This window comes from Emys orbicularis, chromosome 4, assembly GCF_028017835.1.
Source record: "Emys orbicularis isolate rEmyOrb1 chromosome 4, rEmyOrb1.hap1, whole genome shotgun sequence".
NCBI classification, from domain to species: domain Eukaryota; kingdom Metazoa; phylum Chordata; order Testudines; family Emydidae; genus Emys; species Emys orbicularis.
In genome coordinates, this window is record NC_088686.1 from 149,994,477 (window position 1) to 150,016,648 (window position 22,172).

The following is a 22,172-nucleotide window of genomic DNA, read 5'->3' on the forward strand; positions in this document are numbered from 1 at the left end:
TAAAATCAACATCACAATTAGTGCTAATTTGCCACCCTTGTCTGCTGTCTCACCCCCCTACTGGTCACAAAGCTCAGCAGAGGGGCCAAGAACCAAGTGAGCCATGGAGAGTTAATGTCCCTTCTCCTCTCTATAGATGGTTCCTCCTGAGCTGAGTTGAAGCATATTGATTGGGGACAGTGCTGGCCAGAAGTTTGCACTGCCACTGCCCATCTTGTACTTGCTCTGGGGATATGCATAGAACTTCTGAGTCCAAGGCTGTCAGACTGGTACTTTTCATCTCTTTGACCCTCTGTACTCACTCCTATCATGCACTTTTTATTTTTACCATATGATTATTTGCCTTCTTCATCTTTGTCATCCCTCCTCTTTGCTAAAGGAGAGACTATTAATATTTTAGTGGTGAGGCCCCCTTTGGAGCCTCACCTCTTCTGGAGAAGTCAAATTGACTGGTACCTTTAATCAATGCAGTTCCCCTAATCCTTCCCCACTGTGGAGGGAAGAGAAGGACACTAAGGCTACGTATGGCAGCTACACCAGACTTTAGGCTGCAGTAGTGGCTTCAGAGCAACTCCACTGCTGCTATGAGATTAGTGTTGGAGAATATTAATCCTAGTCTAATTATTTGGAATGGGAACATAGTTTAGAGTAAAATCAGCAACATGAGAAGACTTATAAATGAATCCTCAACCCTGTTCATTAGCACCAACACAGTCTGAAATGCTGTAGACTCACAGTGACTTTCCACCTATCTGCATTTCTCTCATAATTCGCAAATGGCCTCATTATCTGGAGATGTTTCTTTTTTTTTAGGGCTGTTTAACCTGCCTCCCACAACAATTCTTTCTGAAGTAATGTTTGTCTTCTTTCTAATGAAAGCCTGAGTCTTGTCTTTTGAAGTAACTGGCAATGTTCTACTTCCTCAGATTTTCTTCTTAAAAGCCCATCATACACCAAAGTGAATGAAACAGTGGGAGCTGGAGCAGAGTATGGCAAATACCTTTGTAACTGTATCTGATGGGTACTGTCTTGCTGAACCCATTCAATATTATGGTGAGTAAAGCAAAATGAAAGTATTATGAAAACTCAGATTGTCTGCAGCAGTTACTCTTTTCTTTTGGTTTATTATTACAAAAGGTGCCTACCTTAAAGATCTAGGCACTTATACATTCAAATGGGGAATGATAAGCAAGCAAGTATGTTTCTAGTGAGCTTCCACAGGGATGATAAAAAAGTATGAGATGATACAAAAATTGGCGGGAGTGGTAAATAACTAAGAGGACATGTCACAGATACAGAGCAATCTGGATTGCTTGGTAAACTGGGCACAAGAAAACAATATGTGTTGTAATACCGCTAAATGTAATATCTAGGAGCAAAGAATGTAGGCCATACTTACCGGATGTCATGTGGGACTCTATCCGGGGAAGCAGTGACTGAAAAAGATTTGAGGGTCGTGCTGGATAATCGCTGAATATGAGCACCCAAAGTGATGCTATGCCCAAAAGGGCTAATGTGATCTTTGAGTGCATAAAGAGGGGAATCTCAAATAGGACTAGAGAGCTTATTTTACTTTTGTGTTTGGCACTGGTGTGACCCCTACTGGAATACTGTGTCCAGTTCTGGTGCCAACAATTCAAGAAGGATGTTGATAAATTGGAGAGGGTTCAGAGAAGAGCCACGAGAATGATTACAGGATTAGAAAACTTGCCTTATAGTGATAAACAGACTGAGCTCCTTGATTCTATCTTAACAAAGAGAAGGTTAAGGGGTGTCTTGATTACAGTCTATAAGTACTTACATGGGGAACAAATATTTGATAATGGACTCTTCAATCTAGCAGAGACAGGTATAACATGTTCCAATGGCTGGAAGTTGAACTTAGACAAATTCAGACTGGAAATAAGGCATAATTTTTAACGGTGAGGGTAATTAACCATTGGAACAATTTACCAAGGGTCATTGCAGATTTTCCATCACTGTACATTTTAAAATCAAGATTCAATGTTTTTCTAAAAGATATGCTTTAGGAATTATTTTGGGGAAGCTCCAGGGCCTTTGTTATACAGGTCAGACTAGATGACCACAGTGGTCTCTCCTGGCCTTGGAATCTATGAAATATCCAGTGAGAGATATTCAAAATTCATTAAAATAATTCAGGTACAAAAATCTGTGCATTCAGTGTGATATGCTGACCATCAGTTTTATCCCAGGGTTGCACGGAGCAGTTTTTTTGTCGTCCTCTCGCACACAAAGGTTAAAAGTCTAGGTGTCATTAAACTATTCCAGACATACTGTAAAGGCCCTATGACTATTGCTTCCGCTCCAATGTGACTGTGTAATTGAAGTTAGTATCTGGTTCAGGATGAGTGAACACTAAAGTCCTGATCAAAAGCCCATTTAAGGCAAAAAGACTTTCAAGATACTTCAGTGCTCCTTGGATCAGGCCTGAAAGGTAGACTGAAACATGATACATAATGTACTGAAATATGCACACATATCCTTAACAAGAGGAAAGAACAGGTTAAAGAATATTCAGATAAACTAGATGCATTCAAGTCAGCAGGGCCTGACGAAATTCATCCTAGGGTAGTTAAGGAACCAGCTGAAGCAATCTCAAAACCATTAACAATTATCTTTGAGAGCTCCTGGAGGGCGGGTGAAGTCCCAGAAGACTGGAGAAAGGCAAACATAGTACCTTTCTTTAAAATGGGGAACAAGGAGGACGTGAGGAATTATAAACTAATCAGCCTAACTTTCATACCTGGAAAATACCTGGAAAATACTGGAACAAATTATTAAACAATCAGTTTGTAAGATGAAATTCAGTAATGATAAGTGCAAAGTACTTAGGAAGAAAAAAATCAAATGGACTACTAAAAATGGTGAATAACTGGCTAGGTGGTAGTACTGCTGAAAAGGATCTGGGGGTTAGAGTGGATCAGAAACTGAATATGAGTCAACAAAGTGATGCAGTTGTGAAAAAAGCTAATATTCTGTGGTGTATTAACAGGAATGTTGTATGTAAGACACGAGAAGTAACTATCCCACTCTAGTCAGCAGTGGAGTGGCCTCAGCTAAAGTACTACATACACTTCTGGGTACCACACTTTAGGAAGGATGTGAACAAACTAGAGAGAGTCCAGAGAAGAGCAACAAAAATGAAAAAAAGGTTTAGAGACTCTAAACTATGAGGAAAGGTTAAAAAACTGGGCATGTTTAGACTTGAGAAAAGAAGACAGAGGGGGCACCTGATAAGCCTTCAAATATGTTAAGGGCTGTTATCAAGAAGACTGATCAACTGTTCTTCAGGTCCACTGAAGATAGGACAAGAAATAATACGCGTAGTCTTTAGCAAGGGAGATTTAAGTTAGATATTAGGAAAAACTTCCTAATTATACAGGTAGTTAAACACTGGAATGAGCTTCCAAGGGAGGTTGTAGAATCTCCATCATTGGAGGTTTTAAAAACGTGTTGGACAAACACCTGCCAGGGATGGTCCAGGTTTACTTTGACCTGCCACAGCACAGAGGGCTGGACTTCATAGCTTCTCAAGGTCCTTTCCAGCCCTACATTTCTGTGATTCTTGTACATTTTGTTTCATTTTTAAATCAACTGCAAACATGATAAATAACTGTAAAAATAACTCCTGTCACAATGCTGTACAAACATATTAATGCAAGTATGACTATATGAAATCTGGGTTACACAGAGAAATATTAAATAAAACATGTTCTGGCATTTGTGGTCTGTTGAATATCAGCTTTGAGATGTGTATGTGATGGTAAAATATGTCACCCTTTGGAATTTCTGAAATGCCCTTCTCTGCTTGTTAATGTTTTTCATTTTCATATATTGTGCCTGGAATGTGTTTTAATACAAAACATAAATGTTTCCCTCCTTAAAATGTTTACTTATTTAAGGGTAAATTTTTTGCTGGACTGATACCCAGCCTCTTTTCTGGAGCTCAACCTTAGTCCATATTAATGAACTACAGGCATAAGTCTGAGTATACCAAACTCTCACTACCTGAATTTCCTGCAATTTAACGATCTATGGAAAATTAAATTACTAATCTACAGGATTCCAGTAGCCCACAATATGACACTGACCAAACACATGAAAAGAATTTACTAAGAAAAATTGCAGGCACCAATTTTTAGGTGCAAAAGTGAAGCTACCCTTCTGAAAATTTCTCTTAATATTGACACATTATAAAAATAATTTAATATTTTCAGGTATATGAAGTCACAAATTCTTCCACAGCCTTTTTGTTTTATTCTCATTTTTTTCATTATCTAGATGTTTTGCCAGAGCACATCAATTATCAGCTGCAAGACTCAGACTTTCAGGCTACTCCTTACTGCCAGTATTCAACTGTTCAGTTTCCTCCAATGTTACAGTCACAACCTTCCCAGTCACAATACAACACATACAGCCTGGATTCTCAGTACAGTGATGGGCAGTACATAATCAGTAATTGTGAATTAAACAAGCCCCCCTGCATGGTTGCCCATAATGATGATGATGGATATCATGGACTAAAAAGGCCAAGACTAAGTCATTCCTCCTTGCGAATGAAGGGTCAGGAAGAGCTCTGTGTTGTATGTGGGGACAAAGCCTCAGGATACCACTACAATGCGCTCACTTGTGAAGGCTGTAAAGGTAAGGGAGAAATACCGTATATACTCGATCATAAGCCGGTTTGTTTATAAGCTGACCCCCCCCAAGATGGATAAGTAAAAATGGAAAATTTTTATGACCCGTTCATAAGCCAACCCTATAGTTCAGGGGTCAGCAAACTTTGGCTCCCGGGCCATGAAGATAAGCCGCTGGCGGGCTGAGATGGTTTGTTTACGTCGACCGTCCGCAGGCACGGAGGTAAACCTAAGTAAACAAAGTGTCCCGGTGCACTAGCTGCTAACCCTGACGGGCCGGGACAGCAACTGGTGGGGACATTTTTTGGGGGGGAGAAGCTAGGGGTCAGGGGAGTAACCCCTGTGACCACCCCCCACATGACCCCACCCCTAGCCCGGGACCCCCACACTCTCCCCATCCCATCCCTTCCCACCTTATCTGGGAAGGATGTCTCTGACCTGGCTGGAGCTGCTCCGGCAGGCTGGGCAGCGCGGCCGCAGGTTGCTCCGGCGGGCCAGACCAGGCGGTGCGGCCGCAGCATGTTCCAGTGGGCTGGGCCGGGCAGCACGGCCACAGCCTGCTCTGGGGGGCGGGGCCGAGCGGCACGGCTGCAGCCTGCTAGCCCTGGAGCTGCAGCTGCTTCGGAGGCTGGGTGGAAAGCAGCGTGGCCAGAAGCGGAGAGACTCTGGCCCCGCCTCTTCCCTTCTGGCTGTGCTGCCTCTCCTTGCTCCCTCTGTTGGGGGGAGGGGCTGTGTCCCACCTCTCCCTCTGTATACCCGTTCATAAGCCGACTCCCTTCTCTGGTGCTTCCCTTTTTTACTAAAAAAATTCAGCTTATGAACAAGTATATACGGTAGTTTTATTTTGTGACTTAAAAGAAAAGTGCCCCATATTAATCAGTGCAGCATGCTGAAATTCCACATGTGCAATTTTAATTAACACATTAATGTTAATTTTCAATTGACATTTTGGAGGACAGCTGCAGTCTAGTTGAAGAGTGGAATAACTTATGGGATCCCCTCCTTTGAATCCCACTACTGACTGCTCCTTCTCTGCTACATCAGACTCCATCTTCTTGTCTTTGCTTTCAAGTATCTACATAACTCAACTCCTCTGTACTTATCTACCCTTGTCTCTTTACATGTTGCCCCATCCCCTCTGTTCCACCAATGATGCCAGACTCATCCACTCATTTGTCAGGTATGTAAAAAAAACATCACCACCCTTCTCCCTCCCTGCTTCCCCCACTGCATACAAAGTCTTCCTGAGCTTATGTGTAAGACCACTACCCTCACCACATTAAAATCCCTCCTAGAGATCTATTGCTGCTGTGAGAACTATAGATTGGGCAAATTCTGGAACTCTCTCATACAACACACACACAAAGCTATTGTTATTCAAGCAATATGTTGCAGTGGACAACTACCCCCTTGACCACTTTATCCACATTACTTCTCTTCCTCTATCTTTTATCTGCCTGCTTGTCTTTCAGCTTCTAAGTTGTTCAGGGCAAGGACTGTGCACTCTTTTGCGTTTGAAAAGTGCCTAGCACATTGTGGAAGCTATCAGAAACAGATAATACATTATAATACTGGTCCCAGTTTCACATTTTTGTGGAATTTAATTAATATATATTTTCACAGTAAACATTATGTGAGGTGAAAACTGATTTCACACAATGCTACACATGGCTCTCGGGCCTGGCTGACTTCAGTGAAGTTGTGTCTGCTTATGCTGGTGGTGACTTTGGCTCATAATGCCTATGTATTAGCCCTGTGTTTTTCTCTCTCTCTGCTGGACTTGGATTCCTGAGGATCACTGCGATTTTGCATTTATCAAAGTTCCTTTTTCATGGAAACCAACTCATTTCTCAGGAACCAGATAATACAGCTCTAAGAATGGCGAAATCCCTACAAAGTGGTGTGGTGCATTCATAAGAACACAGGAATGGTGATATTGGGTCAGACCAATGATCTATCTAGCCCGGTATCCTGTTTTCCGACAGTGACCAGTGCCAGATGCTTCAGAGGGAATGGACAGAACAGGGCATCTATCGAGGGATCCCTCCATCATCCAGTTGCAGCTTTTGGCAGTCAGAGGTTTTGGGACACCCAGAGCATGGGGTTGCATCCCTGACCAACTTGGCTAATAGCCATTGATGGACCTATCCTCCATGAACTTAGCTAATTCTTTTTTAAACCCAGTTATGCTTTTGGCCTTCCCAAAATTCCCTGGCAACGAGCTCTACAGGTTGACTGTGCATTGTGTGAAGAAATACTTCCTTATTTTTCTTTTAAACTTGCTACCTATTAATTTCATTGGGTGACCTCTTGTTCTTGTGTTATGTGAAGGGATAAAAAACACTTCCTTATTCATTTTCTCCACACCATTCATGATTCTATAGACCCCTATCATATCTCACCTTAGTCATCTCTTTTCTAAACTGAACAGTCCCCAGTCGTTTTAAACTCTTCTCAGATGGCAGTTGTTCCATACCCCTAATCATTGCTGTTGCCCTTCTCTGTACTTTCTCCAATTCTAATGTATCTTTTTTGAGAGGGGGCAGTGTCACGAGGTGGTCTACTCATCACTGGGTGGCACCCCCTTCTGGCAATTCTGGGGATTACCCCCTTTCTTCTATTCCACTGTTGCAGCTCTTCTCCTGCTCACTGAGTCGCAGTATGGCTGCTTTGTGACTTGGCAGTGTGGCGAGGTCACACTGTGATTTCCCCTTCCAGGGGGTCTGTCAGAGTTCCCTTGCACAAGCAGCGTCAGGCAGTCCTTATGCCCGCTGCCCTGACTATATCACTGCTGTAGCGACTCAGGCAGTCTTCCATTCACTGCCTCCCAGCAAATACCACTCTGCAGTAGATGATAGGGGAACCCAGGCTTGCCCTCTACTCTGGGTTCCAGTCCAGGGCCCAATAGTGAGCAGTTAAGGTCTGGACTTCCCTGGACTACTTCTTACCAGGCTTCCTCCCTGCTGTCTCCCACACTGTTGTTGGTCTCCTGCCTGTTCCCTCACAGCTTCCTTCTCATTGGCAGCCTCCACACAGCCTAATTCTCCCATTTGCAGGTTAATTGATTGATTGGGCCTACCTGGCCTAATTCAACTCTTTCAAGGCCGGAGTGGAGAGTACATCCCATCACAGGCAATCAGAACTGCACACATCATTCAAGGTGTGTGCGTACCATGGATTTATATAGTGGCATTATGATATTTTCTGTCTTATTATCTATACCTTTCCTACTGGTTCCTACCATTCTATTAGCTTTTTTGACTGCTGCTGCACACTGAATGGATGTTTTCAGAGAATTATCCACAATGACTCCAATATCTCTTTCTTGAGTGGTAACAGCTAATTTAGACCCTATTTTAAATGTGTAGTTGGGATTATGCTTTCCAATGTGCATTACTCTACACTTTTCAACTCTGAACTTCCATCTGCCATTTTGTTCCTCAGTCTTCCAGTTTTGTGAGATCCCTTTGAAACTCTTTGCAGTCAGCTTTGGATTTTGTATCATCTGCAAACTTTGCCACCTCATTGTTCACCCCTCTTCCAAGCTGCTAAACATGTTGCCTTTACTGTGTTCTCAGTCTCTATCAGACCGATATTATTTTGCTCATTTCAGTTTTCTTGGAACTACAGTGTCAAGTGTTAGAGTGTTGGTTAGACCTCCTACTTAGAATATGGTTTGAGCCATTACTTAAAAATTGGGGGGGGGGGGGGGAGTTATGCTGGATTCCCTGCCTCTTTTAATAGATCCCTCTAGTTATTGGTAAGGTGCCTGTCACTAGAAAAAGTGAAAGGGAGTTACCTTGGTGAAGCACTGGTTAATATTAGGCATAAAACAGCAACAAAAGTAATCAATGATTATTAGATTCTTAGAAAATATTAAAATTTCATCAATCTGATCCTTTCATTGTAGAAACATCATACAGTAACTCTTTAAATAACTGAGAGTGGAATTACAAAGATTCCTTATATTCCTTTCCATCATCCAAAATATCTTTTGTTTCTAGGATTCTTTCGACGTAGTATTACCAAAAATGCAATATATAGATGCAAGAATGGTGGCCACTGTGAAATGGACATGTACATGCGGAGGAAGTGTCAGGAGTGTCGCCTGAAGAAGTGTAAGGCTGTGGGAATGTTGGCAGAGTGTAAGTGCTTCACTGCTCCTCAGAAGTGCAACAAATTCTCTGGCATACTATTTTCCAAAGCCAGTTTCTTTATTTTGCTTTAGGAAGTTTTAACTTTGGAGGGTCCTCCCCTAGGTTCAGAGCATTTGTGGTATTTCTTTTTCCACCCATATTGGTCATCAGTATTTGGGAAATATCCTCTCTAAAGTGATGCGGACTTACTTGTGATCTAGAATTGCTGTGTCAGGCACCTTAACTGAATCAGAGAAGGGTCTATGAAATTGCCATCAAGAGATAGCTAAAGATGGTGAACTGTGACTGATCTCCATAAGCGTGTTTAATGCTCTTTCATGTTACAAAAAGATAAAAAATAAATTTTGCCCATGTTCATTCTTCACGTGAAACCCTTATGTTCATATGGTTCAGAGCCTAGGTTAAGCGAATGTGACGTCAGACTGTTTGACCCCTGCCCACATCTAGGCTATTGATAGGAACTGACTGACAAAACACATTATGTTGCTACCATCATAGGCAGAACCTGGAACTACCTGTTATCTGAGAACATTCATAGGTAGGAAGCTGCTTTCCATATAGATGATAAGCTACTGAGGTGCCAGACTTATAAAGTCTGCATAATAACACAAGTGTTTGTTTTGAACAGTACAGGTATTTGAACTTTGATAAATACTTTGATACAGAATTATATATCTTACAGGTTTGCTGACTGAAGTCCAGTGTAAATCAAAACGACTCCGAAAGAATTTCAAGCAGAAGAGCAGTTTCCTTTGTAGCATCAAGGTGGAAGATGAGGGAGTAAACAGCAAGCATGTTTCATCCACAACTAGACCTGGAAAAGTGGGAGATTTTACCTATTTAAAATGCATCTTTTCATTGTAATACATTATTTTTACCTTACCACTTATGTATTGTCATTTATCTGATTCTTTTTTTTAAAGATCCAAGAGAGGATGGAACTAACTCCAGTGGAACATCAACTTATTGATCACATTGTGGCAGCCCATCAAAAATATACAATTCCCCTAGAGGAAGCAAAGAAGTTTGTACGTGTTCAGAATGGACAGGACACAATACAGAGATATTAATTAATATTGTTATATTTATTTTTTCACATTCTAGCAGTGTATTTTGGCAATACCAAATGTTTCTAATCTTGCTTGCTTTCTTTTATTCAGCTGCAGGAAACTGCAAACCCTGAAGAGAGTTTTCTGCGGCTCTCAGAGACAGCAGTTGTTCATGTGCAAGTACTAGTGGATTTCACAAAGAGACTCCCAGGTAACTTTATAAAATAATTTAACAAACTCTTCACCACAAGCAGTATAATTTAGCCTTACTGTAAGAGAAGGACATTTATTTATGTGGCATGCATACTCTGAGAAAAGATATACAGTTCAGAAAAACTATTCAATTGATTCATTATTAATTTTATTTGCAAATGTTAATACTTAGGGACGCTCTGGTTATCTTCCCTAGACCTGAGGAAGACCTCTGTGAAGCTCAAAAGCTTATTCCTTCCACCAACAGAAGTTAGTCCACTAAAAGATATTACCTCACCCACATTGTCTCTCTCATATCCTGGGACCAACACAGCTACAACAACACTGCAAATGACAATTAGGAAGGCCATTAATTCACTAGCATTTGAAAAACAAAGAAGCAGTTCCTTATTCTTTCTTTCAAGAAGCCAACTCAACATGTATGACACACATTTCACTTCAATAACAGTACAATTCACCACCTTTTTTTCCAAATCCAAAAATCAGACAATATACAATATGCAATAATTGAGCCATATTTTCTCAAAAATATACAATTAGAAATGCTGTCTCAAGTGAATTATTGTTCATCTTATTGTCTGAACTCTGTTTCACTTTGTCACAGCAAAAAGTGAAGTTACTTTATGTGTCAAAAATAAAAGAGGTATACTATAATAAAATAATGAATGGCGTAGAGAAGACAAATCAGGCACTCCCATTCATCCTCTCTTATAATACAAAAACAAGGAAACGTTTGATTTAGTTGAAAGGTGATACATTTAAAACCGATAAAAGGAAATACTTTTTTTACACAGTGTACAATTAATTTGTAGAACTCATTGTCAAAAGATATTGGGTTTGTCTACAGCAGGAATTTTCACACTAAGTATCTAGCACTGGTACAGCTTCACTGGTGGTAGCACTAGTGGAAAAACAGGAATGTTTACCACCCCGTTAAGTAAACCTGCGCTGATCAGGATCAAGAAATCCTTGCAATTTAACTGAATGTCCCCTTGCTCTTGTAGGAGACCAAGAGGTGAGTACATGTCTGTGGCTAAACAGAACATCCACAGTTACACCAGAGAAGATAACAAATGTATAGGATATAAGCCCTCTGGCTGCAGGGCAGGTTATTCCAAAATTGTCTACTGGTTTCTTGTACCTTCCTCTGAAATTTCTAGTATTGGCCACTGTCATTGACAGAATGGTGGACTAGATGGATCACTGGTCTGATCCATGATGTCAATTCCTATGTACATGTAAAATATCTAGAAAGACCACAAGACTCTGCTAGCTGTGATTGCTCCTTTACTGCTTGGTACAAGGTCCTTGCCTTTGATGCAACTACGGTTCCTACTGTCTCTTAAAGCCAGAGACTAATAATTTTTGGTAACTTATATTGGTAGCCTGAGGCCAAACAGCCACCCCTAATTTTGAATCTTATTGAATACAGGATTTGAAAGTTTAGCCAATGATGACCAGATTGCATTGTTAAAAGGTTCAACGGTGGAAGCAATGTTTTTGCGTTCGGCCCAGATATATAATCAAAGAGCTAATGAATGCCAGTCATCAGTGAGTGAAAGTAAGTAAGTTTTAATGCTAACAGTTGTGTGAATTCAAACAACAGTTTTGTATTTCTTGACTTATTTTTTTCAGCAAGCCTGGCTCCTCTGGACACTGCACCTAAATGGGTTTGTCATTCAAGCATAGAAGGGTTTTTCTTATAATAGCTTTGATAATAATGTCCACCTACCCTTCACTTTTTTAAAAGACCCCAACATATAACTTTCTTGCCTCTCATTAGCCTCAAAGAGGTAGCAGTGCTTCTGGAATGTTTATACAACAGAATATTGGGTGGGTGGGGAGGTATGTGAACTTAACTGTACTGTGTATCTCCTGTATTGGATTTACAAATTGTGCACTCTTGTCTAGGACTCATTTGCAAAACATTTGCAACCCAATGTTTAAATAGAGTAAAATTAAATGCAGAAGTGGACTTTTAATATTGTTTTCCTTGTTCTAGGTCATGTAAGATTTTCTGATCATGCTGTGTATTGTCATGTTCAAGACATTGATAAAAGCACTATTTATTCCATGGAAATATCTCACAGTGAAGAGAGTCCAACTTCCACAACTACCACAGGTAGATGAGCCCTCAATACCTCAAGAATTATCATTCTTTTACTAAATTTGCTAATAATTTTGAGATAAAATAGTTTGAGGATTTTAAAATTACTCAAAAGTTTTTGAGAAAATGAATTGACAATGGCAACACAAGTTTGCTCCTGGATTGATTTTTCAATAGCTTGATTTCATTTTTAAAGGTATCACTGAGGAGTTTATCACTGCGCTATTTTACTTCTACAGAAGCATGGGAGAACTTAATGTGACTGAGACGGAATATGCCCTACTTGTAGCAACTATTATATTTTTTTCAGGTAAACTTTCAGATTAATGAAGAAGTAATTATCTTACATATACAAATTAAATTTTTTTTTTAAATTAACTGATCACTTTCAAATCAAATATGCTCAAGCCACTGTCCTAAGAAGCAAAAAGTGTGTAACTATTTTATGTGTTATTTTGCTTTGCTATACTTTTTCCTCAATGTATAATATTTCTTGAGAGTTCAATTTCGCTAATCATTGCATTTCATTTTATGCCTTTCATTTATGTCAAATCCTGTTATCATTCAAATGAGTAGTCTCACCAAAATTAATGGGACTACTCAGAGAAAATAAAGTGATCAGATTTGGGTCCCAAATTATATTAATATACTATTGTTGTTTTGCAGATCGCCCACTCCTAAAAAACAAACAACACGTGGAAAAACTCCAAGAACCCCTTTTAGGTATTTTGTACAAATATTCAAAAATTTATCATCCAGAAGATCCACAGCATTTTGCACGCCTCATAGGGAGGCTTACCGAACTCAGGACCCTCAATCACAACCATTCAGAAGTGCTAGTAACTTGGAGGACAAAAGACCCCAAACTGACCTCTTTACTCTGTGAAATTTGGGATTTGCATTGAACTATATTACTGTTGTTATACAAATGGCTGATTTTCCTTAAACTTGCAGAAATGCAAACTGTTCAGAAACGTCTTACTTTTATAAAAACATACTAAAATTTTCACTTTTATTTTACATGGCTGCAGCGTCTTCTTCAACAAAAATATTGTATTTAATATCTGTAGTAATAATCTATATTTTAAACAAATATTGGATCACAAGTCATGCTCTGTTGAAGTGATCCAATATTAAATATATAAAATTTATCTTAAACTTTATTACCACAAATGGGAAACAAAGTAGAATTTAAATCAGGTTCACAGTTTGAACTGAGTCCCCAGGAAAAATACAGTAGCAGATCCTTCATTTAAAAACACAAAAAATCTAATCCTCCATGCAAAGTTGTAGTCTGCTCTTACTTAGGTACTATGATTCTAATATTGCTGTGCCATTAGACTGAAAAGTTAATTTCCTGGGATCTGTTCAACTTGTGCAACATCTTCCTTGCAAGAATTATGTGACCATGTTGGGAAATTTGCCAGGTGTATAATCCAGTGGGTAGCATGTATGTCCAAAAGGCCCCAGAAAAAGTAGGAAAAAGGATACAGTGGCCCCGATGGACACTGCAAGTATAATGTTATTAAAACTTTTAAAATCTTGGGAAGGCTGGGTGCATAAATTGTCACCTGAATGTGACCCTGGCAGGATTATAGTGCTCATATTTTTACACATGAATTACTCTGGAATGGTTTCTCCAAAGCAGATAAGCACAAAATATACTTTTTCAATTTCAGCAATGTAGGTCTTTTTTTCTTACCTACTATGGGTGAAATCCTGTCCCCACTGAAGTCAATACCAAAATGCCAACTGACTCTAGTGGGACCAGGATTTAACTGTGTATTTTTGCCTACCAACCATAGTGCAAGTTTTATAGAGGATGTCATAAGGACTCTACATTAATGCTTGAATTCTCTGTTACATTTATCATGACTATAATGGGGTAGAAGATTCCTATATGGATTTGAGGATTCTTTTTCAAGACACCAGTCTCAATTAGAGGCACTCAAATTCATTTGTTGTATAACTTCATTAAAGAAAATGGAAATACAGTGGAGAGGAATGTGATTTTTCTCCAACAATGGTCACATTCTGGAGCGGTTGAGATCAATGTTCTACTGCTGGCATGTGCTGTTCCAGAGTCTGCTCCATCTCCCAACACAGGCTATATATCCCATTTCCTTAATGTATACAAGGACTCCAGCAGCACGCTTTTCCTGCATCAGACATAGCATCATGATAGATTATGTTGGAGGCAGAATACTATGAAGAGTGAAATTCTCCTCTTACTCAGAAGAGCAGAATCAATGGAACTACTTATGTGAGGTTGTCATGGGGTGGATGAACTCCATGCTAGGCCTGCAACCAAAGGGTTAATACAAGCACTGCTAACCACTGCTGATTGGCAGTCTCACAGCAGCTGGGAGGATAAAAATGCTTGGAAGCAGAAAGGTGGGGTGGCTGCCAGAGGAGTGAGCAGGCTAGAGAAAGGAGCTTCTGTCAGCAAGCTACTAAACAGCTGCCCAAAGACAACAGCACAGGAGGGGATGAACTGACCAACAGGTGAGAGAGCCTGCAGAGATCCAGGGGAAGATAGGAAGGTGCTCAGGGCACTGTCTGTTGAAGAGTCCTGATCCTGTTTATCTAGCTTGAGGGCTCTGAGCTGGAACCCCATGGAGTGGGTGGTCCTGGGTACCCCTACTGACAAACTTGTGAGTGAAGAAAGGGTTTTCAGACTCCTGGGCATCAGGACTGCTAGGCTGTTAGCCCCAGGGCTGTGCCATGCTTGACCAGAAGGGGTGCTGTTGCATGGATATACCACCTCACAGGTGAACAGAATCTAGCCTATAAAGGGGAATAATTTGAGGGTTTTTTTTTTTTTTTTTTTTTAGTAGTTTTAGAAAATTACATGCTCCCATTGGAAATTTACATCCAGTCACACTCTGGGCACTGCCTATAACTGTGTGTGGGTAGAATTCCATAGAGTCAGTAGTGCCCCCATCTCTCTAAAAAGAGAGGAATAAAGAGATGAGGGGTATATAAAGAAGACTATAATAAAATCTTATTTGAAACATTCTACACAGCCATTAAACATTTCTCACCATAGAATGAATGTGAACTTTCAAATTGTTCAATCTCAGGATTATTATAAAACTTCTTAGTTTTTTTTATTTTAACAGAATCAAAACATAATATATGTGAAAGAGGATCAGGCAGCTGGTGTGCATCTCCTCCCACAATGAGTTTGCTATTGCACCTAATCATATTTTTTTTACTCCAGACACTTGTCCAGCTTCATTTTGGAATGTGGTTTTTTTTTTTTTTCAATAAAGTTTCATGATACTTAATGGGCTCTTGCTAATGTTTTCAAGGTTATGCTAATATTCTGGCAATGTTAATTAGCACCTATTATATTTTGTCATTAAAATATTTTCATATGGCAGATTAAAAACCATGTATCAATACTTTCATCTAGTCGATATAGACAGATTGAATCAAACCATCATGCATGTGGATCTTGCATCACTTTTGAATTATAATGCAAATAGTGACCACAGACTAAAGATATCTTTAAAACCTTAAATTTAAGTTTTATATTTTTTTTTCAGAAATTATATATGTTTTTGCCCTATATACATACTACTAGTGGTGTTTACTATAGTTTGAGACTTTTTTATTTTGTATGGATTTAGGAAGAGTCAAAGGAGTGCTCTAACCACATAACTTACAACTGTAAGTGGTGTAACTATGTGCATCAAGTATGACTGTTCTGTGGCCTAAACTCTGTTATACTGACTAAAAGGAGTGGAAAATAAGATATGTAAAGCTTTGAGGCACCACAGCCTCAGACTAAAGGAATGAAGGGAACAGGTGAAACAAACACATCAGACCAAGCAGAGACTATTAGGACAAAAAAGGAAATGGAGATAAAAGAAAATAAGTGAAGGGAGCTGTTCCTCCTAATCTTTTCCCCCTCCCTACCTGTTTCTATTTCTTCTCCCTCTCTCCTCCTCTAAAATGAGATATAGTAAAGTGAGTACAAAAGAGCTATTTTTAAAGTGCAGTCCTATCCTGAAAAGTAGGTCTGTAACAAGCATGGGTGGAGATTTCTATGTTTATTACCTTTCAGTGGTGTCCCACTCAAGTTTGCTGTTTAGATAAAAATAAACAGGGGATGTGTACATTTTAGAGCGGGAGTAGGCAACCTATGGCCAAAGGCGGCATGAGAACTGATTTTCAATGGCACTCACACTGGCCGGGTCCTGGCCACTGGTCCGGAGGGCTCTGCATTTTAATGTAGTTTTAAATTAAGCTTCTTAAACATTTTAAAAACCTTATTTACTTTACATACAACAATAGTTTAGTTATATATTATAGACTTACAGAAAGAGACCTTCTAAAACACTTTAAAATGTATTACTGGCACGCGAAACCTTAAATTAGAGTGATAAATGAAGACTCGGCACACCACTTCTGAAAGGTTATCGACCCCTGTTTTAGATTTTTGTCATATCTCACCTTGAGAATCCACCTGGGCTCTTTCCTCCTTATGCACTATCACCAGTAATAGTCCACTGATCAAATTATGCTCTCCATACCACCTGTGCAAAGCCAGTAGCCTTTAAGACAGGTGCAACTGGATAATAATTTAAGAAAGGCCGAGACATTATTTGGCATAGAATGGCAGGCGTTAGGTTTTCAGAGGTATTACCAAGAGCAGAAGTTGGCCTGAAGCATTATTACGGGTAATGACAAATGATATGAGCAGCGCACAGCAACCCTAAGATCCCAGGGAGAAGGTTTGAGGCTGGCAGGTATTCCAAGCCACCTTTTCCCTGAGGGGAGTTGCTGCTGCGAGGCAGTGAATAGGGGAGCAGAGGAGGCTACTGTATCTGAGCACTACGCCCTTCTCAGGGCAGGCCCCGGGGAAGCTGCCCAAAGACTCGGGGTCAATCTGTTTCCAAACAAGGCTGAGGTGTGAAGGGAGCGTCCCGGTTTCTTCTGCCCCACCTGTGTGTGTCCACTTGAGCCGTACCCCGCCGGCTGACAGCCCGATGAGCGTCCCTGCGGCTGGGGCCAGGCTGCGGCCAGCTCGCGCCACACCGCGCCGGGGGCTCCCCACACAGCCACCGCTGCACAGTGCCCCCTCCCAGCTGTCCCCGCGCGGGCAGCACGCGGCCCCCCGGCTCGCGCCACACCGCGCCGGGGGCTCCCCACACAGCCACCGCTGCACAGTGCCCCCTCCCAGCTGTCCCCGCGCGGGCAGCACGCGGCCCCCCGGCTCGCGCTTCCCGCCTTTTCCGTCTCCCGCTGGCTCGCGCGGCCGTCGACCTCCGCGCCGCTGCGCTCGGGTGGGGTAGGGGTAGCGGCGGCGGGGCGCGGTCCCTTTGAGCCCCTGGTTCTCATGCTGCGGGGCCTGGGGAAATGGAAAAAGAAAAGCCCTTTAAACTGTTCGTGCCACCCAGGCTGAGCAGCGGCCAAGTGTCTGCCGTGAAACCGCAGGCGAGCGCCAGGGACGATGGATCCCGTCAGGTAAAGACGGTACGAACGAAACGGCCGCTGCTTGGCCGCTGTCTGTCCTGGCGCGGGCCAGGGGCGGAGACCATGCCGAGCTCTCCAGGCCCCCCCTGCTGCGGGCAGGGAGCGCGACGGCCCGCGCAGACCCTTCTCTTGCTCGAAGTCCTGGTCTTGGAGATGAGTTCAAGGCCCTTGTCAGGCAATATTCGTGTCTTATCGTGTAGTGTCACTTCTACATTGACGCTCCAGGCCAGCCTGGTTCTCATCTAGGCTTGCCAATTCTGGTTGGACATATTCCTGGAGGTTTCATCACATGACCTAATATTTAATTGAATATTAATCTTTACTTCCTGGAGACGCCAGGACACTCCTGGAGGGTTGGCAACCCTATTTCAACCAGGAGTCCAGGGTCCCTAAGGGGGCTGCGAGCAGGTTTCAGGGCCTCTGCCAAAATAAACCAAAGAGCAGGACAAGTGTTAGACTCACAGGAGCGGAGGGCAGAAAGCTGAATCCTGAGCCCCGATGCTCCTGGCTGAAGCTGAAGCCTGAGCAATTTAGCTTTGCGGGGCCCCCCTGTGGCGTGAGGTCCTGGGCAATTGCTCTGCTAGCTACCCCCTAACACCGCCCCGGCTATTAATCTACTGAAAAACTTGCAGTGGCACAAGTGGGCCAGGGAACCTGTATAGCATGGGAGGGGAAGAGGAGAGCCTCAGAAAGAAAAAGGTTGAAAACCCATACACATACACCAAATAATGCATCTGGAAGGTTACACCTGTTGCACTCTGAAAGCTGCAGGGAGAATTATGGTTGTAGCTAGGCTTGGCAGAATTTGGTTTGTTTATTTTTTTAAATAATTTTGATGGATAATAATTAGTTTTAAGCATTTTTTTCAGTTTTTATAGATTTAAATTTTTATAGTTGTGGGAAACTGAGAGGTTCGACAGTAAATATTTAGTCACAATAGATGTTGAAATTCAAGAAGTTAAAGATTTATAGCCATTAAAACATTATCAGTATCTCATGTAGAAATATACAAAATCCTGAAATCAAACAAATAAGCAGCGTTTTTCTTACTTTGCCTATTTGTAAATGTTGATTATTATAGATGGAAATATTTTTTTAGTTGGTTTGTGTGTATATGCTGAAATTGACGCTTATTGATAATATAATCCTTCCAAGCCTAACTATAGCTCCAAAACAACTAAAAATAATGTTACCCGAATTTCCAAAAATGGTAATATTTGGCCTAAGAACAAGAATGAAAAATTTCATCCCCCCCAATATTGTTTTTTACAGAAAGCTACAATAATTTGAGAACAATGACAGAAAAAATATATAGATATTCAGCCAACAAGAAATAAAAGTTGCAAAGCCTATTGTGGATAATTTAGAATACAGAAAATGATCCAGGGATTATAAAATGTCAAGGCCATATTCAGATATCCTTATTCACCCTGAATAGTACCTTACTTGACAAATAGTCCCACTGAAAGTAATTGGATTATGAACTATTTCATGTTCTGTCAGTCAGTAATACTAGTTGAGGCCTGCACACGCTCAATTGTCTATTATTGCATAAATATACATAGGTTCAACATATTATTTTTTTCTTATTGGGGTCTCTTATTCAAGTACTGATCAGTTCCAGATATGCTCAGTTTTTAAAAGCATTTGAGATCAGGTATACTCATATCAGATTTCTATGGTATTTTCTAAAAATGAAAAATTGATTTATAAGGTAAGATTTAGGTTGTGAAATTTCATCACACGTTTTCTGAGAATGTTACAGGGAATGGAAAATAAATTTTGAACAGAGCCTTAGCTATAATATTGTTCTGGGATTGGCACTCCCAGTCTTCAGATATACCTTAACAAACTAATTTTTAAAATTTTCCAGGTTTTTAACAAGTGCACAGAAGATTATTTCAGTTTGCCTTTTGTAATGACAAGTACACCAAGCCATGGTGAAGTCACAGATCCAGGTAAGGCCAAAAAAGGTATTACATCATCTTGTACAATAGTCTCTTTAAATTTAAGTTTCTAGTTATATGCACTTTTTAATGTCTTCTAAGAAGACACTTCTAAATATTGTAACATTTTGCCTAGTTTTAAGCTATTATATTATATGTTATACAAATTTATTTAGAAAAAATACTTATCAAAGTATCTTTTTCAGATCCTGTTTCACAGAAAATAAATTTTTTGCCTGGGGTAGAAGAAGAGGTCAGTTAAGTGTACAGACTGTGAATCTAATATCTCAGCACCTCACAATCTTTAATGTATTTATCCACACTCACAATGCTCCTGTGAGGTAGGCAAGTAATGTTTAACACATGAGGAAACAAAGGTACAGTCACTGAATGACAGAGAAGGTCTGTGGCAGAGGAGGGAATTGAACTCTGGTCTCCAAAGTCCTAGGCTAGTACCCTAACCATTAGACAGCCTTCCAATTATACATAGTACAATCTATGGAAACACCAAATAATTTACTAGCATGAACTACTGAAAAACTGAATTACAGTACTGTACTTTCAGCCCATTTTCCCCAGTTAAAGCTTTTGTGGGTGAATACCCATTTCGTCAGATGCACCCACGAAAGCTTATGCTCCAATACATCTGTTAGTCTATAAGGTGCCACAGGACTCTTTGTCCCTTTTTACATTTCTTGTGTGGTGCTCTACAGTTCTTTTTAGAGTTCTTAATTGACTGATATAATTAACGGCACATAAAGACCCTCTACTGCAGAAAAAACATAGGAATTCTTGGATATGCTCTCTGGAGTCCTACTGATTTCACTCCCAATGTCTGGACTTTTGGGCATTGGAACTTGGTATGGGAAACCTAGTGGGTGAAATCCTGGCCTTAATGAAATTAGTAACAAAACTCCCATTTACTTTAGTGGGGCCTGGATTTGACCCTGTGTAATCATCCATGACTGCCAGGATTTGCCTTCAGCTATGTTAGAAGATCTGAGTATGTTAGGATAATTTTCCCTTATTTTTATTGTATTGTAATTATGCCTTTTTTGTTATTTCTTATTCCATGAAACAAATTGGTACACAGTGGTTTTTAGTGGCTGCTGTAAGCATTCAGAATAATGCATCAATGGTGCTACCAAATTTAATCAGTTTAAACTTTGGTCCCTAGAGCAGCTTGCTTTGCAATTTATTAAAGAAATATGAATTCTTATGATATTTCTAAGAGACGTGTGTAGAATATTTTTAATTAAACAGCATTTCAGATTAAATTGTGAAACCTGTTTCAATAGAATATAGAGACAATGCATGAGCTTTATTCAAAACTCTACAAAGAGGCTGAAAAGATCAAGAGGTGGAAACTGACAGTAGAATCTGAACTGAAGCAGAAGGAGAGAAAACTGCAAGAAAATAAAAAGATTATTGAAGCACAACGTAAAGCTATTCAAGAGTTACAGGCAAGTTTCTGTATAGGATACCTCAAAATATATTTTTAAGAATAAAAACTTTCTGAGTAAACACACATAATTTGGATTTCTGATATAATTTAATATTCAATAATGATTCACAGCTCACAAAAATATTTTAAGCAATTAATCTCATGTGGAAAAAATGTGACTGTCTAATTGATCCAACAGCTTCACCTTTTTACAAGCAAAACTTCACTTTTTAATTGTAAAATGTAAAAACTTATCCTCTCAATAATGAATGTTTGTTTTGAAAGAAAAAAATGAGTTAATATATACAAAGAAAAAATATTAATGTAATTAACACGTGGAAATGAAGCTTCTCTGTAACTTGTAAAAAGAGTACAGTGAAACTTGATATGTTTATTCCCTCTTTCATACAAACTGTATCACAAAACATGGTTCAGAGTTAAATATTGCAGTCAGACTGAAATAACAGCGCAGAGAGAGAAAATAAGAGGTATAATTAACAGCACATAAAAATATATTATCAGGTGAGATTTGAAAAGAAATGGAGCTAGATAATAAGTGTATTTTGAATAACTAATTTTTTAATTGTGTCTCTTAAAATTAGTTTGAAAATGAAAAATTAAGTTTGAAATTGGAAGATGAGATATGTGAAAATAAAGATCTTCTACAAGAGTAAGTAATATGAATAAAATATTATAGAAAAATTTTTCATACTGAACACTTCTCATTTTTATTTATAATTTTAAATAATTGCACTCAAGAAAGACATTAGATTGCAGAGCTTCTCAAGGCAAGGACCTTGTCGTTTTTATATCTGCAAAATACTATGCACCCCTGTAATATTATGTAAATAATAATAAAATAGCTATTTCTTCTTTCAGAAACAGTGCAACAAGACATTTGTGTAATCTGCTCAAGGAAACCTGTGCTCGATCCACAGAGAAGTCCAACAAATGTAAATATATTTAGATATTGTTTTACATTTGTAAATGCACACTGCTGCATGGGAGAAAAAGCTTTCTTTCTGCTGGCATGGATTCTAGTGTAGTTTGAATAAGTTGTGCCTGGCTTATCTCACTAAAATGAAGTTTTCTGTAGAAAATAAGCCATAGACTT

At 39.9% G+C, this 22,172-nt stretch overlaps 2 protein-coding genes across 2 annotated transcripts in view; both read left to right on the top strand.

Annotated features, from left to right (window-relative positions):
- The first annotated feature begins 962 nt into the window (after positions 1-962).
- On the top strand, positions 963-13,089 carry LOC135878271 (bile acid receptor-like). Its single transcript, XM_065403887.1, has 10 exons — positions 963-1,053; positions 4,303-4,665; positions 8,663-8,803; positions 9,498-9,637; positions 9,739-9,843; positions 9,976-10,075; positions 11,510-11,638; positions 12,080-12,199; positions 12,381-12,494; positions 12,851-13,089. The coding sequence occupies exons 1-10, from the start codon at positions 963-965 to the stop codon at positions 13,087-13,089; spliced, it is 1,542 nt and encodes a 513-aa protein (XP_065259959.1).
- Positions 13,090-20,924: 7,835 nt separating this feature from the next.
- Positions 20,925-22,172, top strand: part of SYCP1 (synaptonemal complex protein 1) — a 60,447-nt gene continuing 59,199 nt past the window's right edge. The window contains exons 1-3 of the mRNA XM_065403430.1: positions 20,925-21,077; positions 21,661-21,728; positions 21,938-22,011. Of these exons, the coding sequence (XP_065259502.1) occupies positions 20,925-21,077; positions 21,661-21,728; positions 21,938-22,011 (295 nt within the window). The remainder of the gene's footprint in view (positions 21,078-21,660; positions 21,729-21,937; positions 22,012-22,172) is intronic.